We start from the raw sequence: 27994 nt of genomic DNA on the forward strand, positions 1-27994 counted from the left end.
TCTCGTTGCATACAGATCATCATTGAGTGTCGACGTATATCCTTGTCAAACTCTTGGTCGGCGCGTTGAATGTGGCTGCCTAAGATGAATTAGAGCATCGGCGCTGACGTCATCCACGCGTCTCAGCGAACCGCATCGCGTCTGTTTCCATCAACCGCAACCGCGCACCAGACGCGTACTTTCCCGCCAGCACCTGCGTTCGACATCGCCCGCCTTCTACAAACCTGCGCCTACTTCTGCCGCCTAGACGAGGGAGCCATACAAGTTACACGTGACGACTCACAATGGCGCATCGTGGCCACATCGAGGCCTTGAAAATCGTCGCAGCCGGGTGCAAATGGGAAGCCACGGTTGCATGCCGTCGCACTGTGTGGTTGACCATCGCAGCCTGATCCACTGGGCGCGCCTTCAGTCTGATGTGCAACCCGGACTCGCTGAATCTGATATCGAACCCATCGACGATAGCCCAGCCACACCGCAATGCTACGCCTTCCACTCGAGCTGAGAGACACTATCCACGAGCATCATGTCCAGGTCGATGGTGGCTACAAATGAGGTGGAAATGGCATACCGTTGTTGCAAGATCGCCAAGACAGCAGCCTGCTGGAAGTACCATGGTACAGGTAGAGGAGCAGAGAATTTCGTGCAGGCGCAAGGGTTTTGTCTTTCCTCCACCCCCAGGCAGCGTCTATTTCGCACATGTACGCTGCTGTAGGGGTTGTACTTCAGTGGCCTCGCCTGCATACCTCAAATCTACTGCGAGCATCTCACATAACAAAGTACACCTTTTGCAACCAGCCCGGACCAAGACTCAAGCCCTCGCCTGGATTGAAGACGTATCCCCATCGCCCGCAAAAAGAATGTGAGTGCTCAAACGCGACCTGGCGGACCCCGCAGCTAACCGCCAAAACAGTCATTAAAGCGGAGGCTGTATATTCAGAAGACGAACCCACCCGACGCCTACATCAACATGTCGGCTCTTCTCCTACTGCCACGCGAGCTGCGCAACCATATCTACGACTACTACTTCAGCTGTGATGGGGGCTATACACACGTTTTCGAAACAAACCAGCTTAGGCGAGCCGACAACCAACCGATCGAGTTGTCTCTAGTGCTGAGCTGCCGGCAGATCGCCGCCGAAACACATGGCCTTGCGCTGCGGATCAACACACTTCGGTTCACGACTTTCCACTCGGATGCCACGCAAGAACAAGCCGGGCTGCTCCATGCAGTCAACAAGATTATAAGCTCTAGGAAGGAATCACTACTCAACTCCGAGGCTCGTGAACTTCTCGGCGAAGAGCAGGCCCAGATTGCGAAGAAAGCGTATCCGCAATTCACGCACGTGATTGATCACTGGCAGTCGCATGGCCGGATCAACGGCCGCTTTTATTCGATGCGGTTCCTCACATGCGGTGAGGCGCCGTCTGTCTGGCGTGACTTTGTGGCCTTTACACTGAATCTCGTCTCTCACCACCCGGGATTCGTCGAAAAGGCTAGGATACATTCAAAGCATTCGGACAATGACAACGAATGTCATCTACTCAACAAAGCCGGTCCGAAGCCCTGGCGAATCCTAGACGACGTGGAGATCGCAACGCTACAAGAGTTCACACGGGTGTGCTCCGAAGCTCCTTGCGTTTGGCCTAGCACAAAGTACGCTTATTCAGCAGCGTCCATAGCTCTTCGCTTCCTGCATTCGCTACCTACGACTACACGCGAGGATGTACGGAAGATCCTTTTGCTAGAAGATCGCGAATCGATATCGTTCCCTGAGAGCCATGGCAGAGGTTTCATTGCCATCTGTCAGAAACATCCTCAGCTTATGATCGAACGATTCGTCAGCCTCTGGAAGAACGTGCTTCCTGTACAGTCAGTTATGCTAAGTTTCTACTTAGACAACCATCAAAGCTATTTCGATGACGGATACATGGACAATGATCAATGTCCTGCTAAGCTGATTACCAAGGCTGTAGGTGCATGGGTCAAGGAGGCTATGTGCCTGCCTGAACTCGGCATGCCGCATGGCTCTTTCACCCTCGTTCTTGATGGCGACCCTTGCCCAGAACTTTCATCGCGCGCTTTCCGCATTGTCCAACGCGATGTCGCATGGCAGACCGCCCTCGACACATGCTACGCCCTAGGACACTTACCACAACCTTCCTGGCTCGAGCGGCGACTACTCACTGCTGGTTACATGTTCGAAGGATTACCAGAAGCTGTTGGTCATCTCTCCATGACCGATCCGCTCATCAGAACCAACTTTCCCGTTGAAAGCCCATACGACGTTGAGGAACTTCTGAGGGATCACGAGGGTTGGTCTCCAGAAGACTGGGAATATAGATGGGAATTACACGAGCCGAGGGAGTTTCAGACTGAGCCACCATTACTACCTTGGCATCTTCTCCGTTGTAGACATGTCATTAGATGAGCTAGACGTTATGATTAGCGGTGATGAAGGGCGGCATCCCAGTGTCAACTGCGAACCTAGGACCAAGGCATTCATCAAGCATGTAATCTACAATCAATATCAATAGAATCCTTTGCTTCGCCAATCCTCTTGACTAATGTGATGTTACTGCGGCATGCCTGCATGTTTTTCTGATACGTCGGGTTGCTGTGGCGAGATTGGGGGAAATGTACGGAAGGTGGGACGAGCCGAGGCTTGCGTGCGCGCTACCAGTGGCTCCACCCGGGCACCAAACAACATTGAGAAGCTCGCTCTGATCCATGGAACTCTCCAGGCAACAACGGTATTTCTTTTTTAATGCTATTCGAGTATTTGGCATGAACAGGTCGGTGCTGACACAATTATGGGGATTGCTGGACGGGTACCATTGACGCACACATTGGCTGAGCGGAAGGACTGTTGAGGAATCGATCATGTGACCTGACGGTTACGTGCTCCCCGCGTTTTGAGAGAGCTCCTGCTTGAGCTCTGCGTATGCGGCTGAGCAGGCTGTGTGTGGAAGCGCGCCTCTACCAAACTACGTAGCCTCCCGGACCTGGGTACATTCGTGCAAAAAGCGCCCCGTCCCCAGCTCTTGATCTAGGACTTCTCCTCCCTCAGCCTATACCACCAGGATGTCCTTCCTACGCTTGCCTCGCGAGCTCCGCGACATGATGTACGAGCAGTATTATGCTGTCGAAAACGGCTACATCTATGATGCTGAGCACAACAAACTCACGCAGGCTGATGACGGCTCGCCTATATCGCTGTCGCTCTCTCTTACCTGTCGACAGGTCGCGTCCGAAGTTCAAGGTCTCGCCTTCCGCCTGAACACGATTACATTCACAACATCCTGCTCGCGACGCACACAGAAAGCGGCGGCTATATTCCATGCTACAGTGGGTGGTATCACGCGCCGAAAGCAGGTCATGATCCGCTCGCTTGTATCTCAGCTGCTCACCCGCGACATGGTGGAACTAGCTGCCAAAGCGTATCCGCAATTTGCACCGGTATTCAACGGTTGGGTGCCACAAACCGACATCCCTATCCTTTACAAGAAGGACTTCTACTGTGGAGAGGCCCCGTCTGTCTGGGTAGAATTCACACACCACGTTTTAGATCTGATGTCAAAGCATCCTCTATTCGTCTCAAAAGCTTCCGCTATACCCCGAATTTGGGGTCCAGATGGCAACTGCCGCGCCACTCAGTTGAATGATGCGTCACCAAAACCCTGGTTGATTCCTGATCCCACCGAGCTGGAGCGACTGGCAAGCATCTTCAACGTCAAAGCCACGCTACCGCATTACAAACCCGGCACGAAGTACACGTACTCTGCAGCTTCCACCGCGATTTACTTTCTTCGCATGCTGCCTAACACGTTGCGTAGTGAGATACAGAACATCACTCTTCTTGAAGATCGCGAATCCGTGGCGTACGCAAAGTGTCACGGGAGAGGGTTCATCGAGTTCTGCCAGTCCAATCCAAAGCTTCGCGTCAAGTGCGTTGTAAGTCTTTGGCAGAATGCGCTCCCAGTCTCGCCTGAGATGAGAACCAAGTACATGCTGGCAAGCCAATATCCCGACCTCGATTACGATCTCTCGAGAGACCGTTTGCTGCCCAAATTCATATCGAAGGCCCTTGGATCATGGATGGCGGAGATGATGGCTTTGCCCTCACTTGGTATGCCGGACGGATCATATCGCCTCGTTTTGGATGGTGAGCCTACCGGCGACCATACTTCCGACGTGTTCAAGGCGGTGCAACGAGACATCGCTTGGCAATCTGCGCTTGACGAAGCTTACTCTCGTGGCTTGTTACCTACGCCTTCCTGGCTGGAGCGACGTCTTCGTGTTGGATACTTATACGAAGGACTTCCAGATATTGTTGGAACAATGTCAGATCCACAATCACTCATTACCTGCAACTTCGACCCCGGCTCGCCCCTTGTAGTCGCTGACATGCTCAAAGAGCGTCGCACGTGGACGCCTCTAGAGTGGGCCGAGAATTGGGATACTCACGAGCCGGGCGAATACCAGACCGAAGCACCGATGGCACAATGGCACACCCTACGATATCAACGCATATTTGGCTGAATATACTCGCATCCGCACTAGCATTCTGTTCTTCATAGCTACTAGTAGGCATGTAGGAATGGCTTTGCTGCTTGCATGTCTGGGCTAGATCATCTTCTATAGCAGTCAATAACATCAATTCCAATTACATGGTCTACTCGTCATCCCTTGCGTGCGATCAAAACGCCAGACCTATTCGCGCTAGTCTCCGCATTTGAACCTACGGACTCCTTCGTCAGGACCATTCCAGAAGTCGCACCGGTTGGGACAATAACAGCGAGGTGGTCTATATTCGAGTTAGTGATGTGACCCGTCACAGAACAATATTACTCACAGTTGCCCGACAGGAGTCGAAATGATCATTTCGATCTTGCGCGAGAAGTCGTGGCGAACACCCCACTTTAAACTCTGCCAAATCGGCTCCCATTTAGCGCGGGTACTATGCTTGACATGGCCAGTGAACGTGATGTGCGGGACGAGGCGAGTGTCCGTCTTCGCCTGTACGAACTTCATGTACAGCCCCATGAAGAACCAGTCAACCAGTACAGCTTGGCATGAGGTCTCATACACAGAGAATGGATCGGCCCATCCTTTATTAAGAACTCGAATGTGACCTAGACGCGGCGGACCGGTCGTAAATTCGATCTCCAAAAACCGCAGATTTTCCAACCCCATGAGCATCTCCAGCGCTAGTGGGCCCGTGTCTTCTGCAGGGCCATCTCTGTAATTTAGTAGCCGGAAGTAGTCTAGATTCGTCAATTTAAGGGATATCCGGCGAAGGGCCATGAAAGGAAGAGTCTGCATCTTTGGGATGGTCTCAACAATGTCGTAGACGCGGTCAAAGTGCTTGGTGGTAGTCACCCATGCGATCTGCTGAAACTCGATCGAGAACGTCTTACTGACTAGCAATAGCGGTACAACGTTGCTGTGTTGCTGATGTTGCAGTGCACACGGGCATTGGAACGAACAGCAGGATGCACGTGTATACACCCTATCCCATTCCGGGCCCTCGACATCCAGCCTCGAAGGCCAAACGAGACGGGGATCTATGGGATTCTGCGACTCATCAGGCGTGGACGTTCCCTCCCTTATCAGCTCGCCTTCAGGTGTTCTTAAAAGCCTTATTGGCCTCCAGCTAAACGGCGATTCACGGATGCGGGGCCGCAGGACTGGTCCTACTAGAGCTTCGAAGACCATGTAGCGAAGCTCTTTCGGTAGGCGCATGAAGGGGAACTTCTGTCCTAAGCGGACGTAGTCCGACCAGAGGCCAGTATTACGTACGGTCTTGCCGTAAGACTGTTTCAGCCATTGCCTGGCGGGTGTCCATGAGGACCGATTATCAGCGTAGCGGTGGATGTAAAGCTCTTTGTTGCCATACAACAGCTTCCATCGGGTACTAATATATAAGGACGCGTGACCGTTCTCGTCAGTTGGTGTCACGAGCTCAAAGAACTCGACGGCATGTTTCGTAGGCGATCGGGGTATGATGCGAATATCGTCCGTGTTACCGAAGAAGGTGAAGCATTCAGATCGCTCTTCGTGTATAATGCCAGCGAGCGTGTAGAAAGCTTTTGTGTAGCCGTGTGTCGATACCTGGTAATGTCAGCTGCCTGCTCGATGATGCCGAAGTATCCTAACAATCGTCATCTTACGGTCGTGATGGTGTGTTCGGGTTCCTGACTTGGAGTGTCTTCTCCGAAGTCGTCCGGATCAAAGGGGTCCACCCTGTGATCTTCAGGATAGCCTTCGATTGACTGCAACATCTCATAAAATGATCCCATGGGCTCCTCACTCGACTTTGCGCGGTCGAGAATAAATCTTAACCTTGAAGGGCGATTCTGAGGTGCTAATTGAGGTTGCAAAACAACGACTCCGTTCGAAATAGCTCACAGTCCGGCTGGCAGCTTTGTGCTATTCCTTTGGGGGTAACGATCCTACCAATATATAAAAGGCCGAGAGTCGCATGACTAGTTACGATACCTGGTAGCGGAGAAGAACAGACAGCAAGGAAATGCCGGGAAGCGGCTTCCACCAACTAACCCTCGAATCGTGACGAGAGGTCATGTGTCGAACAGCAACTAAGGGATGTAGCATCATGAAGACGCTTCCGTGGACATGCATTTGTTTGCGATGAAGTTTAAGAGTCGCAGGTTCGTGCGATGCGGTGAGCACCGATGCCGCGGCACCCTGTCAACCGCTGCGGGAGTGACGACGACATCACGTGATTGAGGGAACTAGACTCAATGCGGTTGTGTTCTCAAAAACCTCACAGTCACTACGCGCATTCGTGTCGTTTCATAATAATAGTGTGCGCCTTCGACCTAGACTGCGGTCTGGTTCTGGCGTTGATCCACGAATCTACCACCGAACTCGAGATACCGTCGTGCGTTGCGACATGTCCTCATCAAACCCCCAGCTGGGTAGTCCGGACTTGATGCTTCCCAACAGCCCAAGTGCGCTGTAGCCCATAGTTTTGAATTACAGGAGCTTGGAGGTGACATCTGCACCAACGATCACTTTACATGTCGCACCCCTCGATACCAGCCAGGCCGGTTTGTATATTGAGTTGGAGCAATACGTCAAATGCAAGGCAGACAGCGAGACTCTTGTCTGGATGGGGAAAGATTTCGGCGATTGAAGTACTCCGATATATTTCGTATGCCGACAGCTATACCTCCAACAACCCCTTAACCTCCTTGACCATCAAGCTATCCTCCCCAGCCTTCGCCTGAACGTTCCCAATAGTACCCGCCGCATCCATAACCTTCCACGTATCCCTCAATTCACCCTGCATATCCGCGGCATACACCAACCAGCCAACACATATGACACCCATCTTCTGGTTCTCGCTCCACTGCTCTTCAGTGCCAATGTTTTCCAGTAGCGACGCCAGAAGCTCACCCTGCTCCGCGTCCGGCAGTTCGGTCTGTGAAGATAACGAGGCCGACGGGTTTGCGCTGTGCTTCTTCATGCGAATTTGGTGGTTCGAAGACGCGATGTTCATGGCTAGGCTGAGAGCCGAGGCTTTGAGCGCGGGGTGCTTCTCGTCGAGGAGCGCGGTTGTTAGGATGGAGATTAGCGTTGATGAGAGCGGGGGAGAGAGGAGGTGCGGTATGGAGAGTGGCGATGAGAAGAGATTGCATGCGAGATGCAGTGTCGTAAGTCTAAGAGGGTAAGGCGCGGAATCGCCGAGCTTGTCGACGTGGTCCAGCAGATGGTGTATAGTGGCCGGTGTGCCAGTTGCTCCCTTGTGTTCTTCCGCGAAGAAGCCGGCCACGCGCACGTCGGTTAAGGCCACCCTGAGCAGATCTAGGGCCGTGAATAGAAGCTCTGGTGGGAGAACTGAGGCGCTGTTCCTCAGGAAACTGGCGAACTGCGGCAAATCCCCTAAAGGTGCTTCTATAGCACCAGACTGTTCGCGGGTCTGTATGAAAGATACAACTGACGACACAGCTGGCTCCTTTCCTGCATCTCCCATCTTCGCGACGAGCTTCTCTAGTGGCGGCACCTTGGTAAACTTGACAGGCCTTTGACTTTGCCGCAACAGCATGGGTGTGCTCTTCTCGAGATGTGGGTGCGCTGGGAACGCGGCGTTGACCAGCATCTCCACGTTGTTCCGCAGCTGCCTGGGATCAGCTCCACTCCATTCGTCTCGCTTTTCGCCTTTGAGGTATGTTATAAATGTTGGGGTCGCGCGAACGTCGGGATAGCGGGCGTTGATGGAGCGATCGGCGTGGCTGAAGTCGATTTTGATGAAGACACACTTGGTGCCAGTCTCGGCGGCGAGGTCGTCATACGGTTGGTACACCAGCTTGCATGGCGCACATGTGGAGCTCGTGAAGAAGATGATGGCGCAACGGTCTTTGGCGAGGTCGAGAAGGCGGTCTACATCCTTCAGTGTTGTTATGTTGTTGACCCGGCCCGTGTTCATTTCCAAAGCACTACCCCCAGAAGAGACCCCATTGGATGTATTTGCGCTCGACGCTTTCGTATGGGCTTGCGGTTGTACCGGCTGCGGTGTGGGCGCTTGGACGATGGGTCGCATAGCGGCGTCGATTTGCGGTTTGAGCATCTGTCCGAACGGCGTGTTCAGGACGGTCTGAGGGAGGGAAGTGATGTGGTCTGGTATTCCTTTGCCGACAAGGAACATGGCGAAGTCGTTCGAGAAGTTGTTGCAGTTGTGGGCGAAAAGATCGTAGGACTGGGTTGACGGTCAGCATAGCCTGCGCAAAAGCGCTAAACGGGACCATACCTCGGCCGTGTATATTTCCTTGAGAGACTCGAGGTACTCTAATATGACCTCCATGGGAAGCGCAGTCTGCCCCAGTTTGATTACTTCCATCGGCCGGCCATGGTGAGTAGTGCCCGCCCGACATGTCTGCACGCCTGATCCGTAGTAGTATTCTATGCCGTCGAGTACGATTGAGGTGTGATATACGGCATCGATCTGTTCGGAAGGATGTGTCAGCGGATGCACCCAGTATTGGAAGATATATGGCTTACCTGAATGCCCAAGAATTGTCGCGACATGCTTCGCGCAAGACCCTAGATGCCATCAGCTCTGAACACGTCTGCAAAGCGTCGCGAAAGATGGCGCATGTGCATCTGCTCCAGCCACTTACTTGAGAAAGGTCATACACATACAGTTCGACGTCCATATTGAAGGAGCTTTGTAGACGACTATGACAGTGCCTAAGTGGTATTGCGTTTCGTGGACTGGTGAAGGCGTTGTTCGGGGTGCTGTGGTAGATAAGAAGATGACGTAGAACATTCCGGAAGGCTGACGAACGCTCGGGCGACGCGATTTGCAACATCGCGCTAGCACCTGACATCACACACGCGTCGCGCCTATGGACACTCACCAACTACCAATCTAGAAGCTTCATTGTTCAGAGTTACGAAATCGCAGCGCGTGCTCTCGCGCTTTTTGACACACAGCAGCAGGCTTTCTACGACCATGGCCACCGACGGCACTGTCTCTTCAATCAGTGCAGGTACGATGAACAGCTGTCTTCAGCACCGTCAATGCGACGAACGCATCCGACCAGTCCGGGTCTCAGTTGGCTACTTCGCAATGCGATGCGGTCCGCCTAAAGCAAATGTAGTCTACTTGCATGCTCAAAACAACGCGAACGAGCGTTCACATCAACATTTTACGAATTGACATAAACCGTAGATAATGGGACTGACTCCGTCGATCTCGCCCACGATTTCTAGAAGACAACCATGATTATGAGTGACATGTCCTGGCTATAGCTATATACCTCAGATGGAGGCACCGGGTAGAACTCGCTTCCAATGGAGAACATGCCACGGCGGCAACGGCGTTTTGGTTTGAAATTCGCGAACTTCGTGCCTTGGCCAGTCACGCTCCCAATCCTTCAATGACCACCAGTGACGGTCTTTTAACATATCTTTGACATCAAAGAGTGGCCCAGGATTGAAGTTGCATCGAATGGGGGAGGCCTCGGTCGAGAGCGTGCGGATGACGTGGGGGAGGCCTCGATACAGGAAGCCGGGATGACCACGTCGCCGTTCCCAAGACGTATCTGGGAAGTGACCCTTGTCATAGAGGGTGTCCACGGCTATGCGCCAGCTGGCATCGCGCTGGAGGATTCGAAATATCTTGGATGTGTGCTCTGGCAGAGGATTGCCATCTAGAACTAGTGAGTAGGAACCATCGGGCATTCCTAGAGTAGGCAACATCATTGCCTCGATTATCCAGCTCCCCACTGATCGCGTAACGTCGACCGCAAGCAAGCGATCACCCTGAACACCACTGCTGTCCATGTCATGCTCAGCACCGCCTATGTATCGAGAGCGTTCACTTAATCGGACTGGGAATACCGTAGTCCACAGATGTACACGGCGCTCAACCTGGAGTTTCCTGTTCTGTTGGCATACGCTTATGAAACCTCGGCCGTGAGATTCTGGCCGCGCTACTGATACATGATCTTCCTCGAGTACGATCTTCCGGACGGATAGTCGAGTTGTTTTGGATAACGAGGCCAGAAATTGTAGTGCCAAAGCAGCCGCGGAATAGGCATATCGCGTCTTCTTGTAATAGCGCGGTGTTCCGGAAGTACTAAGTATAACGTTCGACATGCGTTTGAGATCCGACAGACCGACAACGAGCCAAGGGTGGAGGCGTAGGCCCTTCAATTGCAATGCATCGCGGCCTTTTTCTACGCCTCCGAGGCCAGACGGTATAGCTTTGACAGTTTCGGTATAGGCGGGGTGTTCTGAGACCAGATCCAGAATGCATTCTACAAAGTCATCCCAAATGGACGCAGCTTCGCCGAAAGTGTTGTTATATCCCCAAAGTGACCTCATGTCGTTCTGGGTCACCCAGGTATCGATAAGTCCAGCGAACTGTGGGTAGGCTTCGCTAGCTCGCTGGGCCATTTCGAGTGTGAACAGCTTGGGAGCTATCTGTTCCAGCAAACCTCTTTTCGAAGTTTTGAGCATGAGGACAATGGCATGATGAAGCGCCGCTTGCTCATGCAAAGATTCCGAATACGTAGCCGAAAAGGTAATGGCGTTCAGATTGAAAGCTAGACCTTCAAGTTCGGACGCGGTCTGTCGACAGGTAAGGGCCAGTGCGTGACAAACCGCATTCCCGTTTGTCTGCCTCATCCTTTGGGACTCCGCGCGGTATATGTAACCACCATCGCAACGAAGGTAGTACTCGTAGATGAGGTCGCGCAGCTCGCGTGGGAGTGTTAGCAAGGACGGCATGCTTGAAGGCGGGATCGTTGGGCGGGTCTGAGAGCCTCAGTGGCTGGTGTCGCAGGGTGGCGATTGTGTTGAGAGAGTTGTGTAGAGCTGGGCGGAAATTTGGTGATAATTTCGCGGCTTGGTTCGAGTTTAAAAGGTAAAGGATGATGCGCAATACAAAGCTTGCAGTTGAGGCCACGTACGGTTTCCCATGTTTGGCGCGACCTTGAAGGCTTCCATGGAACTGAGCCTGCAGCAACTATCCACACTACGCAAAACGGTAAGCGCTGCTTCAAGATTCTCGAATTTCAATTAGGCAGCAATCTGAGCTGTTGGCACCACACTTGAGCGAACCCGCCTGGATTCCGCAGGTAGGCGGAGGACCTGTTTTCTCGTGTATTTGATCCGCGTGGAAGTGATACGGTAGGAACTCAGGCCCCGCGGTGTTCAGTCATGTCGTGGTCGATTCCTCTCAGTACACCACCATCACGATAGCGCGCCGGTGTTGAGGTCGCGGTGCGGGAAGTGCGGGGCGTGGTCAAAGCTCACAGTGGATGATGACCCGCCACTACCCACAGAAAGGACGCCACCACACCGCCACTCCACCCATAGATGAGGATGTATACGATGCGCATTACCGTACTTTCTTGACACCCAAGACACGCATTCATCATTAAATCCTCAAAGAATGTCAGAAGCGTGGTCCGTCCACGCCCCATATTGGCAGAGCCCCAATCATGCCAGTCAATTGGTAGTCGACAGAACCCGGGTTCCTCCCGGTACTGAACCGCCGAGACCTGTACAAGTGAGCGATCGCGCAGTCGGTCCTTCTACAAAGCGAGACTGACGTAAGAAGCAGGAAAAGCTCACAAGCTTACCAGATGCACTGCCAAAACTAAGACTCGTGCTGAATCAAGAGCGCCGGAATAGTTTCAACATCTACACGAATACACAGGGCGTTCGAATCGAGCGACGCGCTGGTATTCGTCCTGTTCACCATGCTAAACGTGTTGTTCAAAACTTCACCATTTTCGAAACAGGGTCAGACGGGAGTGCGTCCAGGCATGACATAGTTACGCGGTGGAAGTTCGTCAACGGCGAGCCGGAGCTCGATATCCAGACTCCTGAGATGACCGAGAGCGTGTTCATACCTGCCAGATCGTGGCTGATAAAGCAATATGGTGGGGACGTCACGCATCGTGGCCTACTTGATGAGTGGTTCGATCTTTATCATACTTCGTTTCGGTTCATGGACCTTCCGCTCGAACTGCGGTTTATGGTCTTCGAAGCATCGATCGGTCCGGTATTATGGCCTGATTATCGAGTCGCTGAAGAGTCGGAAACACCTCGGAACGCTGGCCTCCATGCACACAATACAGCACCTGCATCACAACACGATCAAAACAACCCACCACTTCCCACATCCCCAGAAGACGCGAAACCAAACCCCAACACCTGGCCACGGGGCCTATCCATCAACGCGCCGCGACTCCGAGAAAACGTATCCTGCCAGCACCCCCAATCTTACCGTCCCTACGGCTCAACCCTTTCCTCCACCCACTGGATCAAAACCCTCCTCCTCGTCAGCAAGCCCTTCAGCCTCGAAGCCCGCACGACACTCTGGGAAAGCACGACCAAAAACTTCGGCAACATGGCAACGCTAATCCGAACGATACCCCACCTCTCCACCATGCCATTCAACACACTTCGTCGGGTCTCGCTGAACTTCAGCGACCGCGCATACCTCCGTCTTCTCGGGTATAAAACTACCGCTGAACTGGCATTCGCGCCACTTCCCGCTGGGAAAGGGAATAGCCTGCGTGTCTTGACGGATATTAATACCATCGACTACCTTGACCTGCACTTCCAAGCTTCCCTTCCTTTCCAATTCTTCGGCGATGGAACGCATTCAGTCACGCAGTTCAAATCTGATCCCGTCCTTATTCTGTGTCAGAAAATGTGGGTGGACTGGTTTCTCACGCTGTTGTATGAGAAGTTTGTGCTGGGGTATGAGGAAGGCAGGAATGTGCCGATGGTGAGTGTGAGTGGAGATGTGAAGAATAGTACGAGGTGGGAGTGGGAATCCATATGGAAGGATTTCAAGCATGGTGTCAGGCGGGACTTTGCGGAGAAGGTTGCGGAGATCAAGGCTACGCCTGCCGCAATGTTGTGAGTACACTCAGTGTTCGTCGTTTCGTCGCACTAATATTGCTTAGCCCGCCGGTTTGCTATTGCGAAAGCCCGTGTGCTTGGGTACAAGCCGCACAGCCGAACCCCGGTTGTGGATGTGAAGTCGTCGCCGAGTTCAACCGCAGGGATTAGCCCAACATGCGGAGTCCATATCGAACATCATCTTTAATCACTGAGAAGTGTACCGCCACGAGATACAAAGTGGATAGATTTCTCATTAGTCATACTCGGTTGCTCGAGGTACGCAACATATCTCAGCAGTCCAGACTAACAATCGCAGCACTACTCCACGGCACCTCCACACTAATCATACCCTTCCCATCCACCTTCACACTCTCCCCACACGTCACATTATCCATGCGCACAGGCTTCCCCTCATCAAGCTCGTAGTTGTAACTATACCCATCCCACGTGATACCGGTGATAGCATCACTTCCATTGGCCAACAGCCTTTGCACCTGAGCTTCACCCTTGCAGTCGCTCGGTAGCTGGAAAGAGTACTTCTCCACTGGGCGTGCGAACGGTGTGGTGTAATTGTTGTCGGCGGTTGTGTTGTACGTGTGTAAATCAACGAGGAGAATGCGTGCGAGCGTGTCGTCGACGTGAGCGGCGTATTGGGTTGTGTAGATGGAAGATGAGGGCAGCGAGGAGATCTTGAGTTCAGACTCGGATGAGGGTTTGTGCATGAAGGCTGCGACGGCGACGTTGCCGTAGTATGGCGGCTTGGTGCCTCTTGCTGTGAGGTTCGTCTCGACTGGCTGCCAGGATTGGTAGCTTTGAGGATGTTGTTAGTTTACGAACGGTTTCATGCTGGAGGGATGCGAACTTACCGGTAGTTTGTTCCTTGGTGCATGTGAGAGCGAGTAAGGTTCTGCGACGCGAGATACGTGTTCCAGTCTACACCCCACAGCGCAGCACCGAAGCTGTTGCTCAAACCAGGTCGTCCCTGTCGGGCGAGCGAGTTGTGTTCGCCCATGACGAAGGGGACGTTTGGGGCCAGCGCGTCTCCTAGCGCCTTGATGCCATCTTTCACACCGATTTGTTCGTCTGCCTTGGCGAGTACACTACTGTGGTTCATCAATGTGCCTTGCAACGTGATGCCAGGATTCGTAGAGACACCCATGTAGTTGTGCGAAGCGATCAGGCCGATGTTTTGCTTCTCGTCCAAACCCTGCTTGAAGACTTCAACGGGGTCCAATCTGAAGTAGTCGTTGACTCCGATGCCTGCAAAGCTCGGTGCCATGAACTTGGTGCCAGCGAGATCTGGGCATGCTGCTTTGGTGGCCTCTTCAATGGCAGTCGTACCGTTCAGCCACTCAGATACATAGTCCACCTCGGCCCAGCTGTCGTTTCGGTATCCAGAAGCAGTGAAGAGATCGGGCTCGTTGCCGTATTCCCAGAACAGCAGGTCGCTTCCTATCGCTTTGCAGGCGTGGGAAACTGATGCCCATGTCGCGGTCCTTGCAGCGCTGGAGTTAGCGCCCATGTTGAAGCCGTGTACGAATCGCGTGCCTTTAGGCATGGTTTTGTAGGACTCGAAGTAGGATGGGCCAATGGTGATGATGGTCGGGTAATCGGCGGAGATGTTTGGGCGAATGATGCCGACGATGCTGGTCTCGAGCGATTCATCGAAGATGGCGATATCCCTAATTGTTGAGTAAGCTACATGTATCTAGGATCGCGATGAAGGGGACGTCTTACTGTGTGTTGCCGCCGACGCGAGCAATCGGCATTGAGCCTTGCAGCTTGCCAAGGTTGCTCATGAGGTTGTATGAAAAGGCATTGGGATGCGATAGATTGCCTAGAAGCAGTGATCGTCAGTCAAGCTGTCGTGAACATTTGGGATATCGCAGGAGACATACCAGCAAAATCCGGCCATGACGAGAACTCAAACGAGTACGATACGAAAGAGTCCAAGGGAACACCGGCATCATTGGGTGCAGACTTTGGAATCGCAATTGGTTTTGTCCTGGATGAGATGTGAGCAGCCTCGGCCTTTAAAAAAGCACCGAGAGCTGCAACAGCAAGAGAGCGCTTGATTGAGGGTAACATGGTGGGCGTTGGATCGTCGCTGCCATAGCTTGAAGACCGTCTGCGCGTTGTTTATGGGCATCGCCGGCAACGGAGATTTTGACTGGGACGTCATGCGGCAATTGAAAAGCATGGCCTCGGTCAATTTTTTGGTATCTTCGCTGGAGATCTGCACTGTATGCGGGGAATTTACTGGGGTAGATGCGTGAAAGCCGGGGTAGCTGCCAGCCTCTTTTTCTGTTGGTGACGCGCGCGTGCATGCACGCGTTTGTTTAACCTGGGTTGCGGCTCGAGTTCGGGAACGCTTGTCCAGAGAAGGATAGGACATCCTCCACTTCCCGAATGGCAGTCACAACAACTTCATATGCCGTACCCAGAACCAATTCCCATCATTCTTGGCTTGCAGTAATTACCACACTATAAGTGTCTTATACGTGGAATTATCTACAGCGGGAGTGCATACCTTGGCACCATCCAATGATTACGCGTGAACAGCCAAGTCCGTCTGCTTGGACGCGACTTCCGCACTCGCGCGATGAGTACATGTTGAACTAAGTTCTCCACCTCGGAAGGCGTTTTTCCACTTCGACCATTCGCATCTAGCTCAGATTCTTCAACACTTCAGCATCACTTTCGCCCCATGGGTACACCTCCTCCGCTTGCTTGACCAACTCTCTGCATTTCTCACTCCTCGGTACGATGTTCACACGATACGGCTTTGGATGGCTTATCACACCAGGCTCGAACTCAACCCTAGGCTCTAAGATCTTTCCGTTCTCGACAGGCTTCTCGACATTGAAGACAGCCAGCGACTGCGCGATCGTCGCAAAAAGAGCGTTATCTGCAACATAACGTCCAGGGCAAACCCGACGCCCGTAGCCAAATGTCCATGTACGTGGATCGGGCTCCGCGGTATGGGTTGGTGTCGTGACGTAGCGTTCGGGACGGAAGGTCATGGGATCGGGGTAGACGTTTGGGTCGTGTGTGAACCACCTACATGCTGTCAGCCACGAATACGTCTGCTTCTCGCACTATTATACGTACCAGTTGTTAGGCAAGATCATCGCTCCTCTCGGTATCCTATACCCATTGATGCTGTCCTCTTGCGTGCAGGAATGGGGTATTGACATAGGCCCCACCGGATGCCATCGATGCGTCTCCTTCACCACGGCTTCAATATACGGCAAGCTTGCTTTATCGCTAGTGATCGGGAGTCGCTCTCCGCCGATCACACGGTCCAGCTCCTCTTGAGCTTTCTTTTGAACTTCTGGGAAGACGGCCATGGCCAGAAAGAACGTCATCAGCGACGAGACGGTGGTGTCTGCGCCACCCAGGTACATGGATGCAGCGGACCATTTGTTGATGTACTCCATAGACGCATCTGAGCCGAGCGATTCGATGGCTTGAGAGAGGAAGGATGTCTTCGCTTTCTTATCACGCATCTGCGATTTGACGAAAGCGTAGGGCTCTTCGGCCGTGCGTATCAAGGTCTCTGCCATCTGCCGAGCTGTACGCTTGAAGCCGGTACCTGGACACCAGTCTGGGAGGAAACGTACTTTTCGAAGTCAGCGCGCGATACTGCATACATGGTAGCCTAATGGTACGGGGGCAAGCTTACAGAAAGGCATGACGTCTACCGGCCATCTTCCAGGCACACTTGCGTCAGCAAACTCAGCCATCGCTTGGCCTGCTATATCTACGAGCGGATCCGGTCCCTTCGCATTCGGCGTGTAGCCATATGTGACTCTCAAGATGACAGCACCTGCTTCTTTCCTGATGTGTTCAAACAGGTCGCTCGGGGATTCCATGACATTCAAGAGGAAATGTGCAGCTTCTTCGTTCTGGACGCGATCAAAGACGGCAAGAGACGTGCTGGAGCTGGCTACTTTCGCGATATTGCGACGATGGTGTTTGAAGTTCTGGTCGGGTTGATGCATCGCCAACGTCTTGGTCCAGCCAATCCTGCTTGTTCGTCAGCCATTTCATCGCTCCTTATAGGCGCCAGGTGCGTACATGTCTCCACTGAACACCATATGTGGCCTCCCCGAGTAGGTCGCCGCTCTGTTGCTCAGAAGCTCTACTGCTATGTTCGCATCGTTGACGATGACAAAGGTCTGACCTAGAACCGTGACCGAGCTTATAGGACCATAGAGGTCCTTGTGTTTGAGCCAATGATGGCACTCGAGGATTCCAGGCTTCGGTAAGTCATTGATGTTGCCAATGAGAGGAATGCCTTTAGGACCAGGAGGGAGCGGAAGATCATAATTGTTCTTACGCAAGAAGAAGCGGCTGAGTGTGTAGAATACGATAGTACCGACGACGATGAGAAGAGGTGTCGATGCTAGAAACGTCATATTGAGGTCACCTTACTTGTACCAGCGACGAACGACGGTCTACCAAGTAGGAAGGAATTCAGTTTTTGGGACGAGACCGAGGAAGTACGTCCACAACATATTGGACTTCATGCTGATTGAGCTGCACGAACCTTGGACTTTTTTCCGCCCTACGCCCGACGGTAGCCTATGTGCTTCGAGAAGCTTAGTGCCGGTGGAGTAGTCGCGGGAATATCATTCTTTCAGGGTAGGTGGTACCGCGTTTACAGGCATGCTGCAGGCGTAGTCGCTGACAACCAGTATAGCGCGCTCCCACGCCACACGCGGTAGGAGAGCGGCGCGGTCGCTAGGTACCCGAAATAGAAGGACGTGTGTAAGCATGTCGCTGCCCATCATATAACAGCGATGCATGCCAATATACCACCGATGTGATTTGTGAGTTCGGACCGCGGCTGGGCATCGGTGTGCGACAGAAGACGGGACATGGTGGAGATGATACGGTGCTTAACGAAGTGCGCCACACTGCAAGCAGGGGCTGTGGTACCCCACTACCCCACCTAACAAACTTGGCATAGCTTTGACATGTCAGAACACGTGTAACGCATTACTCACAATTGAGCTTTAACACAGCTCGTTTCAATACGTGCAATCAATACTCATGGCTAAATAGGCATTGCGCTTATCTTGATAGGTGTAGACAGTAAGGTCAAGCACATTTAACTCGTCTGACTAGCATAGATTCAGCGATACAGCGTATTTTTCTGTTAAGAGTGAAGGATGTTGTAGGGTGCGATGGTTTGACTATAGGTGCAGGGAAGATAGCGATGTATTCGATGAACCCTAGAGAAAAACCAGAGAGATTTTTCTATCCGAGATTGCTTCGCAACTACGGGATTGTTCAGCCACAGCTCAGCCATCCTTCAGCCATGAGTACCAGAGGCCATGGATCAAGGAATATCCATTAGGGTATCAGCTTCTTACAGATGTTACCTACTTAGAGGACGGTTCAGCCAAAAAGCAAACCGAAGGCAGCTGAGCCTCTCTTGAATTCGAGGTCCAACCTCAAAGTCAGTTCTTGGTTGTGGACCGTCTGATCACACTGGAGCTGGACCGACACAAGTCTTGCCCTTTCGTTGTAAGCAGTACTGACCCCATACATGATTTGGCTCCGATTGTTCAAGCTTCCTCTCTTTGCACCAATCTTACCCATTTTTGCAAAGTCCTTGTGTAGTGTAGCCCGGAACAGCTCGCCATATTGATCGTCCAACAAAACCCACGGGGAGACATTCTCAGCAAAGCCACATATCAACACGACCTCGCCCGTGCGGTCTGAACTTACGTCTGGATTCACGTTGAACCTGAGAAATGCGGTGAAGTTCCGCAACCCACGCGTAAGGAAGACATTGTTCTGGGCATCCCACAGCTCCCTAGGCTCGACTTCGAGCAGCCTCACTGTCTTGTGACGCTTGGACCGGATCGGAGCGTTGATGCTTGGGATCGTGAAGTAGAAGGCATTGGGAGTCCTGCTGGCACCGTTGAGTGTACCGGTGGCGACCGCCTTCCGCACATATTTGGCGACGAAGATGCTATTCCCACCCGCGGTGGAAGTCGGCGTTATCAATTCGCCAAGCATATGAGGTCTTGCGCGAACGTACGAGCTGGCGCCTTCATGTTTGAGAATTACTCCGAGGTGTACCTTTCTCTTTCCTTGGACTTCAGCAGTGTAACAATGTAGCGGCATGATGACGTCTTCTGAGTCTTGAGTGGGTTTCAGGAAGGTGACAATCCGCAGGCCTTTATTCGACATGGAATAGTCTGGGTTGAACCTGAGATCCTGCTCGAGCACAAGATTGCCAAGGCTCGCGAACTCGTCCGGGCTGCGAGCCAGTATGCCGCGATACGTGTTTGATCCGTTAGCTGCCGTCCACGCAAAGAGGCTGAGATCGTTGCTGTTATGGATAATCTCCTCCTGTAGACGAAAGAATGCCTTCTCCGCACCCTCGCCATACAGCATGGGCATACTGACATCGAACAGCCCGATTAAACAGTACGCCATGTCTTCGGGTTTGGTGGTCTGTCGGCCTGCAGCCCACGCCATGCGTCGACCAACTGGTAAAGCGTCGAGAAGGTCACGGATTTCCAAAGCCCCTGGCTGCTGCGGTGGCGAAAGGAAGCCTGCGTCGATGCCCGTAATAGACGCCAGCTCGTCTCGCAGTGTTTCTTGCGTGCCGAAGCAGCGCCAGGCATGGTCGTAGAAGTGTACGGTTCGCGACGCTACAATTTCCTGCAGTGTCCATCCGCGCTTAAACCAGCGGGCACCGCGCAACATGGCGTTCCGGTCGCTCGGGGAGGCAGAATTGTCGAAATCGGACAGGTAGACTAAACAGAGGGCAGCATCGCTATACCACTGAAACATGGAGTTGATGGACTCGGTCAGCTCAGCATTGTTGGTTTTGTCTATACAGCATGAGTCGATCCAAACATAGTTGAAGCCGCACCGCTGGGCCTCAAGGCACGTTCGCTCGATCTTAGTCCAGCCTTTGGCTACGGCACGCGCGGCATGGTGGTGGAAAGCCTGGAAGGTAACTTCTTCGCTATCCCACGTGTGTGAGAGAATGGCGAACGCATGCGGTGGGCGCCCAAGGAAGTCGATCATCTGCAAGGGTTCGCTAGAGCAGTCAATTAGCCTCATCTTAGGATGGAGTGGATGGTTATGTTGATGTGAGTGAGTGAATCGATGAGTGTGAGGATGGAAAGAGATCATGTTGAGATGGGGCTGTGCAGTCGTGTCAGCCACGCATGCACCAGCCACGCATGCACCAGGCAGCAGCGGCAAGGCAGCGGTGGCTTCATCGGTTCACTCAATTGCAAGAGTGGCATTGAGAAAGTAGATGGACTGTTGTATTGATATTGCGAGCATGGGAGGTAAGAAGAAGTATTAGCGATCATCAACACCATGCCTTTAACAGGTACGGTAGTGGAGGCGACAGGCCTCGCTACGCGGAGGGAGACTGCACAATTACACAGTCATCCGAAACCACGCAGCGAGCCTGCAATATCGCAACATCACAGCAAAGGCAGCAAATGAAAATTGCAAAACGTTGTCACTACCAAGAAACTTGGTGCAACAAAAGCATGTCTCCTCCATTTCTCGCCCTTGAGCCATCTAATCGGCTCAACGGGGTTGAGGAACAAAGGCCTCACCACCTTGAAGGGGGTAGATGAGGTTGTTTAATCTTGCTTCACTGTCCACACTTGCTCAACGTGAAAATCCGTAATGGCAAGCTCTAGCAATTTTAGAAGCGGATATCGATCCCCCATTATAAATAATGGAAGAAGGATGAGAAGAGGTCGAAGGTCGAAAAAGACAACTCCCTCAAAGCCAGCACCCCACGGGACGGACAGGTATAACGTGTATAGCGTGTGTGACGTGTATGATCTCAAAAGCCCTCAGTAGCTAAATGCCGACGAAGTCGACATGAAGCATAAGCCCACAGCCCTCAGACAACATCCCGAAGGCGTTGTGACCATATTGATCGGCTGGAATTCAAGGTTCCAATGCCGCACGGGTTGGTCAGACCTGTTCCGTGCCCTATCTCCGGGTTGAGCCTCCCGGTGTGAGAGCTTCTCGCTTTTGAGGCCGCTGCAGCAACCTCACCGCGAAAGGCGCTGGAACGTAGTGCGTCGCCTTGTCGATAGTGACGGATACAGCCATCCATTGCCACCAATCGTTGGAGGGGAGTTCGCGTAGTCGACCGGGGCCATTGCCTGATGGCAGGGTAGCATCCGACGTATGGGCGAGTCGCTCCCTCCGATTCCGCCGCAGCGGAACCGACTGTTAGAGGGCGTTAACAGTCGTTCTGGGCCATGCACCCGACAACACAGCCCCATCATCAAGTCCCACGCTTACGCGCTAGCCTCGACAATGGGGAAGGGTCAGCTCATGGGAAAACCTCCACACAGGTGGCTTTCATGCATGGCCACAAAGTTGAACGCGTCAACCCACGGGTGCCTTGTAGCAAAATATGCCAGGGGCCATGCGGCCTGTCGAAGACCATCCGAAGACGGCTTCATATCTGTTGGCTTCTTCCTCTGAGATAGGGATCTAAGACTGCCGAAGCTCTTGTTGTGAGCAAGAGGTCCAGCCTCTAAACACCCCATATCCCAGTGTCGGGGGAAATTCCCCTGCTTGCGAGGTCCATGAAATGTTGACGCGTTCGGTTTATATGGTTCGTATAGGACCACCGTCTGACCTAGGGATAGTTCTGCAAAGCAGCTTCCAGCCCTAGCGACACTGTGGATTTTGACAATCGTGACGATTCAAACAAATCTGATTGCTTAATTAGTGCTGAAGGCATTGCGTTGGACTGAAGGAAGACTTACCTTCCAAGCCAACACCGGTGCCAATCCCAGCCGAGTAGGTCAGCGGATCACATGGCGACACGCCTAGTGCACAACAGTCCAACGGGATTGCTCCGCGCATTGGGCCTGTGCTTCGGCAGTCTGTATGCGTCCGTTCACTTCCTCGACTGCAGATAAAACCACCTCCTATCTCGCAAGACCAGAGGGGCACAAGGGGGATGGGCGGGTTCAGGGGGTGGATAATTCATAGTGGAAGATGTCGACGCTAATCGCGTCCGACGCGTCGACATTGTGCCATGTCAAGACATGGCGAGCAACAAGAGCAGTCCAGAGCCGCAACGGGGATGGAATGAGGGAGTTGTGAGGAAAGGACACGAAGGAAGTCGCGTTGCCTTTATAAGCTGAGACACGAAGGAGGGGGGCTGGAAGCGAAGAATTTGGGTGTTCGGGAATTGGCCTGTGTTCTCCTTGGCGTTGGCCCATGCAGTCGCGTCATCGAAGCGAATGGAATGATGAACGACACCCACCAGCACAGGGGCGCGTTTCAACTCTCGCAGATACGCGACATGGTGAGTTCTGCAGTGCAGGCTGTCGTTATGGATAGCTATTAACACGTGATAGCCGCCTAAACGCCGTGGTCCTCCCACCAAGGCGCCGCCTGTCAAACGCCCCTCGAAGCTCGCGAAAGAGAACGGCATCACCGCGGCGCAAGAGGCGGAAATTCGCGAAGCATTCGGTCTTTTTGCCGTGTCGCATCCCGAACATGAAGACTCCAAGGAGGGCGTGTTGAAGAAAAGCGATGTGCGCAGAGTTCTGATGTAGGTCATGCGAATGCGCCCGAGAGCAGCGCGCCCATGCTAACGATTGCAAAGCTCGCTGAACCTCACACCCGACAAGTCAGAGATGTCGTCTATCTTATCCACCATCGACCCTCTCAATACAGGATACGTCGAATTCGTGCCCTTTCTCTCTTATGCTGCGATCGCCATACACTCGAAAGAACAAGGGTCTGACGAAGAGGATGACGACGAAGACTTCCAGGAAGAGAGCAACGCGGAAGAAGTCAGCGCGGCATACAAGCTGTTCACACACGGTGCTGCGGGACCGATAACGCTTGGGCATCTCAGGAGGGTAGCGAAGGAATTGCGAGAAGATGTGCCAGACGAAGTCTTGAAGGATATGATCATCGAGGCCAACGGTGGGGTCAAGGGTCAGGAGAAAGACGTGGGAGGGGTTAGTCTCGAAGACTTTGAGAGCGTCATGAAGAGGGCTGGACTATCTTTCGGTTGAAGCCTCGAGGCAACATGCGCGACTCACGGAACGCTGCCCTGCACGATCATTGCGAAGCCCTTACGAATCCCACTATCGAACGCGCTCACGGCGACCCTTCAAGACCTCTCGCGAAAGCATTCTAGCTTCTCGACCTCCCAGCGCTCCACCCTGACCGTCTTCTCCATGCTATGCAGACGATACCCCGCCAATGAGCGCACTCAATCATCAGCATGGGAGGCTGGTATACAAGGGACGAAGCAGTGAAGCCATGGTTTGAGATAGATCACATATCGGGGGAAGATATCTACACGGATCAGGAGATGAGATGTTCTAAAGGAGGAATATACGGTCACAATATATCCATAGTGTATCTGTAGCATAATCGAAAGATACCACGTCGTCTCGACTTGACTGCGATGCCAAATATAGCCGCGCCGATAAGCCGGCGCGATTGGATAGTGGCGCGGCAGGGCTGAAGTGGAAATGTTTTGCCAAGATTCAGGGACCTCACTCAACAAGCACACGAACACGCATGCAGCGGGCTTGCGTAACGCCAATCGCAATTTCACCTCGTCTCCTACTGCTCTGAACAGTCACTCCTGTTGTACGTCGCCTTAACTGTGTTCACATTGCCACACGTCCCCGACTAACCCAGTTCCAGCTCAGCTCAATGACCGCGCCCTAAACTTGGACCCTTTTCTCCCCTCGTGTCGCCTAGTCCCATGTCCAGTGGAGTTGAGGTCCCCGGAAGCCAACGACGTCCCGGCATCTGGTCCTACTTTAGTTTCACTGGCCCACGCCGCCGCGTCTCCGTCTCCCTACCACGCAACGTCGACCCCAATCGCGACGCCAGCGACCCCAACGCCAAAGCTGACCGACACTCGCGCCATCGCTCCACGTATTCGGACGCATTCATGAACGACCACAAGGGCAGCGCCGTCATGAATCAAGGGCAGCGCATGCGCTACCTGAAGACAGGTGGCGTCATTGCTTTCATACTGCTTGTGTTATATTTCGTCGCACCGCGCGATGGCATCTCAAAACCGGCAGGTAGGTTGGGGACAGACGCTGGAAGAGACACGTGCTAACACCGTCATCAGTATCTCGTCCAGCAGGCGGCAACACAGCAGCTGGCGACGCAAAGGCCGAATGCACAAAGTCCTTCTCCAAGGACAAGCCGCTCATCCAGTATGCCCTCATGATCGACGCCGGCAGCACCGGCTCCCGCATCCACGTCTACAAGTTCAACAACTGCGGTCCCAGCCCCGAACTCGAGAGCGAGAACTTCGAGATGACACCCAAGAGAGATGGAGGCTCTGGTCTCTCGGCATATGGCGACAACCCAGAGGCGGCTGCCAAGAGTCTGGACGTGCTCATGGACGTTGCGCTGAAGAACGTGCCCAAGGAATACCAGTCGTGCACACCCGTCGCTGTAAAGGCAACGGCCGGTCTCCGCAAGCTCGGTGAGCAGAAGAGCAACGCCATTCTCGCCGCCGTGCGCCACCACCTCGACAACGACTACCCGTTCCCGCTCGTCTCGGAAGAGAAGAATGGCGTCGAAGTCATGCCTGGCGAGATGGAGGGAGTATACGCATGGATCACAGTCAACTACCTTCTAGGCAAGATTGGCGGCCCGGATAAGAACCCTACCGCCGCTGTCCTCGATCTCGGTGGTGGCTCTACCCAGATCATCTTCGAGCCCACCTTCCCCGACACTCCCCGCGGCGGACTCCCCACAGAGCTGGCAAAGGGCGACCACAGATACGAGCTCGACTTCGCCAACCAGAACTTCAATCTCTACCAGCACTCTTACCTAGGCTACGGTCTCATGGAAGCCCGCAACAACATTCACAGCACCCTCCTCGCTGGCCTCCACGAGAACAACAAGGACAACAAGGAGTACCTCCAGAAGCCCATCGTCAACCCTTGCATCGCCCCTGGCATGACACGCGAAGTCGAGGTGCAAATGCCCAAGGGTCACGCACTCGGCGACTCCGTGACAGTCAACATGACCGGCCCTGCCACCGCCTCGCCCACCCAATGCCGCGGTCTAGCCGAGAAGACCCTCCACAAAGACGACGAATGCGCCATCGCACCCTGTGCCTTCCGCGGTGTCCACCAGCCGCCTTTTGAGCAGACCTTCGCTTCCGAAGCCGTATACCTCCTCTCTTATTTCTACGACCGCACCCAGGACCTTGGCATGCCCGAGTCTTTTACCCTCCGCGAGCTACAAGATCTAGCCAACAAGGTGTGCACCGGCGAGAAGGGCTGGGATTCTTTCAACGCTGTGCCCAAGGCTATTGAGGAGCTCAAGGGTAGGCCTGAGTGGTGCTTGGATCTCAACTTCCAATATGAACTGTTGAGGAGTGGGTATGGTATGCCGATTGATCGTGAGGTCAAGATTGCAAAGAAGATTAAAGGTAATGAGCTGGGATGGTGTTTGGGTGCTAGGTGAGTTTTTATAGCCATTTGCTGAAACAGTGACAACTTTTGCTAACGTAGTACAGTCTCCCACTTCTTGAGGCGAACTCAGGATGGCAGTGCAAGATTAAGCAGGTCCAATAAGTGCGTTCTTTTATACGACGCTTTTGCCATGCTAAAAGACGATGCCTGATGCCTTGTTCTCTTGGACATCTCTGTCGCGATATGCATTAATCGGCGTTCTTTCTGGGTACGGTTGTGAGACGAACATGTCAAGTCTCCAACAAGACCAATGACTAGCCGCAAGCCTAGGTGTTGATATAGACCGTAACGAATACCATCATTTTTTCGCATCGAACTTCAAAACACGTGCTTCCTTTTAGTGCTGAGACCGATATGTAACGATCCAGTGAGCATGCGACGGAACATTCTCCGTAGACTTTCCAGTGATGGCCATCCTAGTCCGTAAATCCATGTAGCGGTCAGCTTTTAGAGCGGGCTCCCAGGGAAATTAAACCTTATTGCTTACTCGCCCAGCCGGGCAGATATCCCCACGGTGTGGATCCGAGATCTTTGTTCCGTATTACTTCCACGCGTACTGTCGATGAACCGAAACTTAATAAGGCGGTGGGATGTCTAGTCGGATCCGTGGACGTGTATAACCTCTTCGGTCGGCCGTCGTTGCTGCACTTCACTCAAGGTCGTCGCGTTCGACCAGAAAGCTAATGTCTAGTATCAGGTAAAGGCATTGTCAATGCACATGTCGTGACCTTTGCGGTGGGAAAGTTCAGAGTCTAGCTTACCAGCAAGTTCGCTATTCTGTTACTCATTCTCTTCTTGACTGTCTTCCTCCAAAATCCGGACTGGAAACGCGGATCTCCGGGCTTCTTTACCACTCGCCGCACGATATGCCAGCTTCGAAAATGGGTCGGAGACTTGGTGCTTTAACGGGCGCATTTGCTGCGCTTACGACATTGTTTTCTTCAGCGTCCGCGATTCCCTTTGGTGTAAAAATATATTCGTGTACGACGCCAGGAGTTATCGCACCGGCTTTCGACGATGGGCCGTCATTTTATTCGGAGGATATCCTCGACCGGTACGAATATACTTTCACAACCTGGGCACTGGAAATTCTTTTGTTCGTGTGCTGATAATGGGATTTGTAGAATGGGAGCGGCAGGCTTCAAAGCAACGTGGTTCATCAACGGAGATAACATGGGCAATTTATACGACTACAACGCGACGCTACATAGAATGGTTAGCATGGGCCATCAGATCGGATCGCATACGTTCGTCTCCCCCTCCACAAAATTCGCCCAGACAACAACATCAACTAATCCCAATTACTAGATGGAGTCACGCAAATCTCTCCTCCCTCACCCCCACCGCCATACGCGCCGAAATGACACTCCTCGAAGACGCCATGACAAACCTCCTCGGCTTCTTCCCCTACTACATGCGCCCGCCCTTCCTCGCCGCAGACAGCCAAGCGCTCGCTGTGCTCAAAGAACTCGAGTACCACGTCGTCATCGGCGACCTCAATACCAAAGACTGGAAATACCAATCCGCGGATACGATTGGGGAAGCGAAGAAACTGTTTGATTTGGGGCTGGAGAGGGGGTATAGTATTGTTGAGGCGCATGATCAGGAGGAATGGACGCAGGGCGAGTTGATTGATTATATGATTGGGGTTGTGAGGGAGAGGGGTATAAAGAGTGAGTCCGCCCGCATCATCACCCGCTTTTCACACGAACATATACTAACAACCCCACCACAGCCGTGACAGTAGCAGAATGCCTCGGCGAACCCTCACCTTCGCAATGGTATCGCACCGCCCGCCTTCCATATCCCCTCACCAGATCCAGACTTAGCTGCCAAACTCCCTTCGCAAAGTGCGACACAGCGGACGATAGCATTCCATGGGAGAGGATCACTCCCGATTTGACGTGTGGGAATGAGAAAAAGGGGAAGGGGAAGGGGTATATATGCCGGACGGGGCAGTGTTGTAGTAGGCATGGGAATTGCGGGATTGAGGAGGCGTATTGTGCGGTGGATAAGGGCTGTCAAAAGGAGTTTGGTGTATGCAAGGGTTGAAAAAGATCTCGTTGGATTGTTGTCTTTACATAATCCGCGTTATCGTTATTGTC

The 27994-nt window shown here is 53.0% G+C and overlaps 11 protein-coding genes across 11 annotated transcripts; 6 read left to right on the top strand and 5 right to left on the bottom strand.

Moving 5' to 3' along the window:
* Positions 1 to 970: 970 nt before the first annotated feature.
* On the top strand, positions 971 to 2537 carry J4E78_002728 (uncharacterized protein; the record flags this gene model as incomplete). The annotated part of the gene is made up of 2 exons (XM_049363373.1): positions 971 to 2315; positions 2428 to 2537. 2 exons carry the CDS (start codon positions 971 to 973, stop codon positions 2535 to 2537), a joined length of 1455 nt encoding a protein of 484 aa, XP_049224038.1.
* Positions 2538 to 3084: 547 nt separating this feature from the next.
* J4E78_002729 (uncharacterized protein) lies at positions 3085 to 4542 on the top strand (the record flags this gene model as incomplete). The annotated part of the gene is made up of 1 exon (XM_049363374.1): positions 3085 to 4542. One exon carries the CDS (start codon positions 3085 to 3087, stop codon positions 4540 to 4542), a length of 1458 nt encoding a protein of 485 aa, XP_049224039.1.
* A 309-nt stretch (positions 4543 to 4851) lies between these two features.
* J4E78_002730 (uncharacterized protein) lies at positions 4852 to 6284 on the bottom strand (the record flags this gene model as incomplete). The annotated part of the gene is made up of 2 exons (XM_049363375.1): positions 4852 to 6114; positions 6174 to 6284. The coding sequence occupies 2 exons, from the start codon at positions 6282 to 6284 to the stop codon at positions 4852 to 4854; spliced, it is 1374 nt and encodes a 457-aa protein (XP_049224040.1).
* Positions 6285 to 7189: 905 nt separating this feature from the next.
* J4E78_002731 (uncharacterized protein) lies at positions 7190 to 9179 on the bottom strand (the record flags this gene model as incomplete). Its single annotated transcript, XM_049363376.1, has 4 exons — positions 7190 to 8722; positions 8774 to 8968; positions 9025 to 9066; positions 9144 to 9179. 4 exons carry the CDS (start codon positions 9177 to 9179, stop codon positions 7190 to 7192), a joined length of 1806 nt encoding a protein of 601 aa, XP_049224041.1.
* Positions 9180 to 12367: 3188 nt separating this feature from the next.
* J4E78_002732 (uncharacterized protein) lies at positions 12368 to 13411 on the top strand (the record flags this gene model as incomplete). The annotated part of the gene is made up of 1 exon (XM_049363377.1): positions 12368 to 13411. One exon carries the CDS (start codon positions 12368 to 12370, stop codon positions 13409 to 13411), a length of 1044 nt encoding a protein of 347 aa, XP_049224042.1.
* Positions 13412 to 13682: 271 nt separating this feature from the next.
* On the bottom strand, positions 13683 to 15480 carry J4E78_002733 (uncharacterized protein; the record flags this gene model as incomplete). The annotated part of the gene is made up of 4 exons (XM_049363378.1): positions 13683 to 14202; positions 14259 to 15074; positions 15130 to 15229; positions 15291 to 15480. 4 exons carry the CDS (start codon positions 15478 to 15480, stop codon positions 13683 to 13685), a joined length of 1626 nt encoding a protein of 541 aa, XP_049224043.1.
* Positions 15481 to 16058: 578 nt separating this feature from the next.
* On the bottom strand, positions 16059 to 18277 carry J4E78_002734 (uncharacterized protein; the record flags this gene model as incomplete). The annotated part of the gene is made up of 5 exons (XM_049363379.1): positions 16059 to 16452; positions 16504 to 17014; positions 17078 to 17421; positions 17473 to 17800; positions 18214 to 18277. The coding sequence occupies 5 exons, from the start codon at positions 18275 to 18277 to the stop codon at positions 16059 to 16061; spliced, it is 1641 nt and encodes a 546-aa protein (XP_049224044.1).
* A 521-nt stretch (positions 18278 to 18798) lies between these two features.
* Positions 18799 to 20448, bottom strand: J4E78_002735 (uncharacterized protein; the record flags this gene model as incomplete). Its single annotated transcript, XM_049363380.1, has 1 exon — positions 18799 to 20448. One exon carries the CDS (start codon positions 20446 to 20448, stop codon positions 18799 to 18801), a length of 1650 nt encoding a protein of 549 aa, XP_049224045.1.
* Positions 20449 to 22720: 2272 nt separating this feature from the next.
* Positions 22721 to 23444, top strand: J4E78_002736 (uncharacterized protein; the record flags this gene model as incomplete). Its single annotated transcript, XM_049363381.1, has 3 exons — positions 22721 to 22723; positions 22776 to 22972; positions 23027 to 23444. 3 exons carry the CDS (start codon positions 22721 to 22723, stop codon positions 23442 to 23444), a joined length of 618 nt encoding a protein of 205 aa, XP_049224046.1.
* Positions 23445 to 24148: 704 nt separating this feature from the next.
* On the top strand, positions 24149 to 25991 carry J4E78_002737 (uncharacterized protein; the record flags this gene model as incomplete). The annotated part of the gene is made up of 3 exons (XM_049363382.1): positions 24149 to 24476; positions 24527 to 25877; positions 25934 to 25991. The coding sequence occupies 3 exons, from the start codon at positions 24149 to 24151 to the stop codon at positions 25989 to 25991; spliced, it is 1737 nt and encodes a 578-aa protein (XP_049224047.1).
* Positions 25992 to 27249: 1258 nt separating this feature from the next.
* On the top strand, positions 27250 to 27630 carry J4E78_002738 (uncharacterized protein; the record flags this gene model as incomplete). Its single annotated transcript, XM_049363383.1, has 2 exons — positions 27250 to 27540; positions 27625 to 27630. The coding sequence occupies 2 exons, from the start codon at positions 27250 to 27252 to the stop codon at positions 27628 to 27630; spliced, it is 297 nt and encodes a 98-aa protein (XP_049224048.1).
* Positions 27631 to 27994: the final 364 nt, after the last annotated feature.

The sequence above is a fragment of the Alternaria triticimaculans genome, assembly GCF_023758025.1.
Source record: "Alternaria triticimaculans strain BMP 0046 chromosome Unknown scaffold_3, whole genome shotgun sequence".
NCBI lineage: Eukaryota > Fungi > Ascomycota > Dothideomycetes > Pleosporales > Pleosporaceae > Alternaria > Alternaria triticimaculans.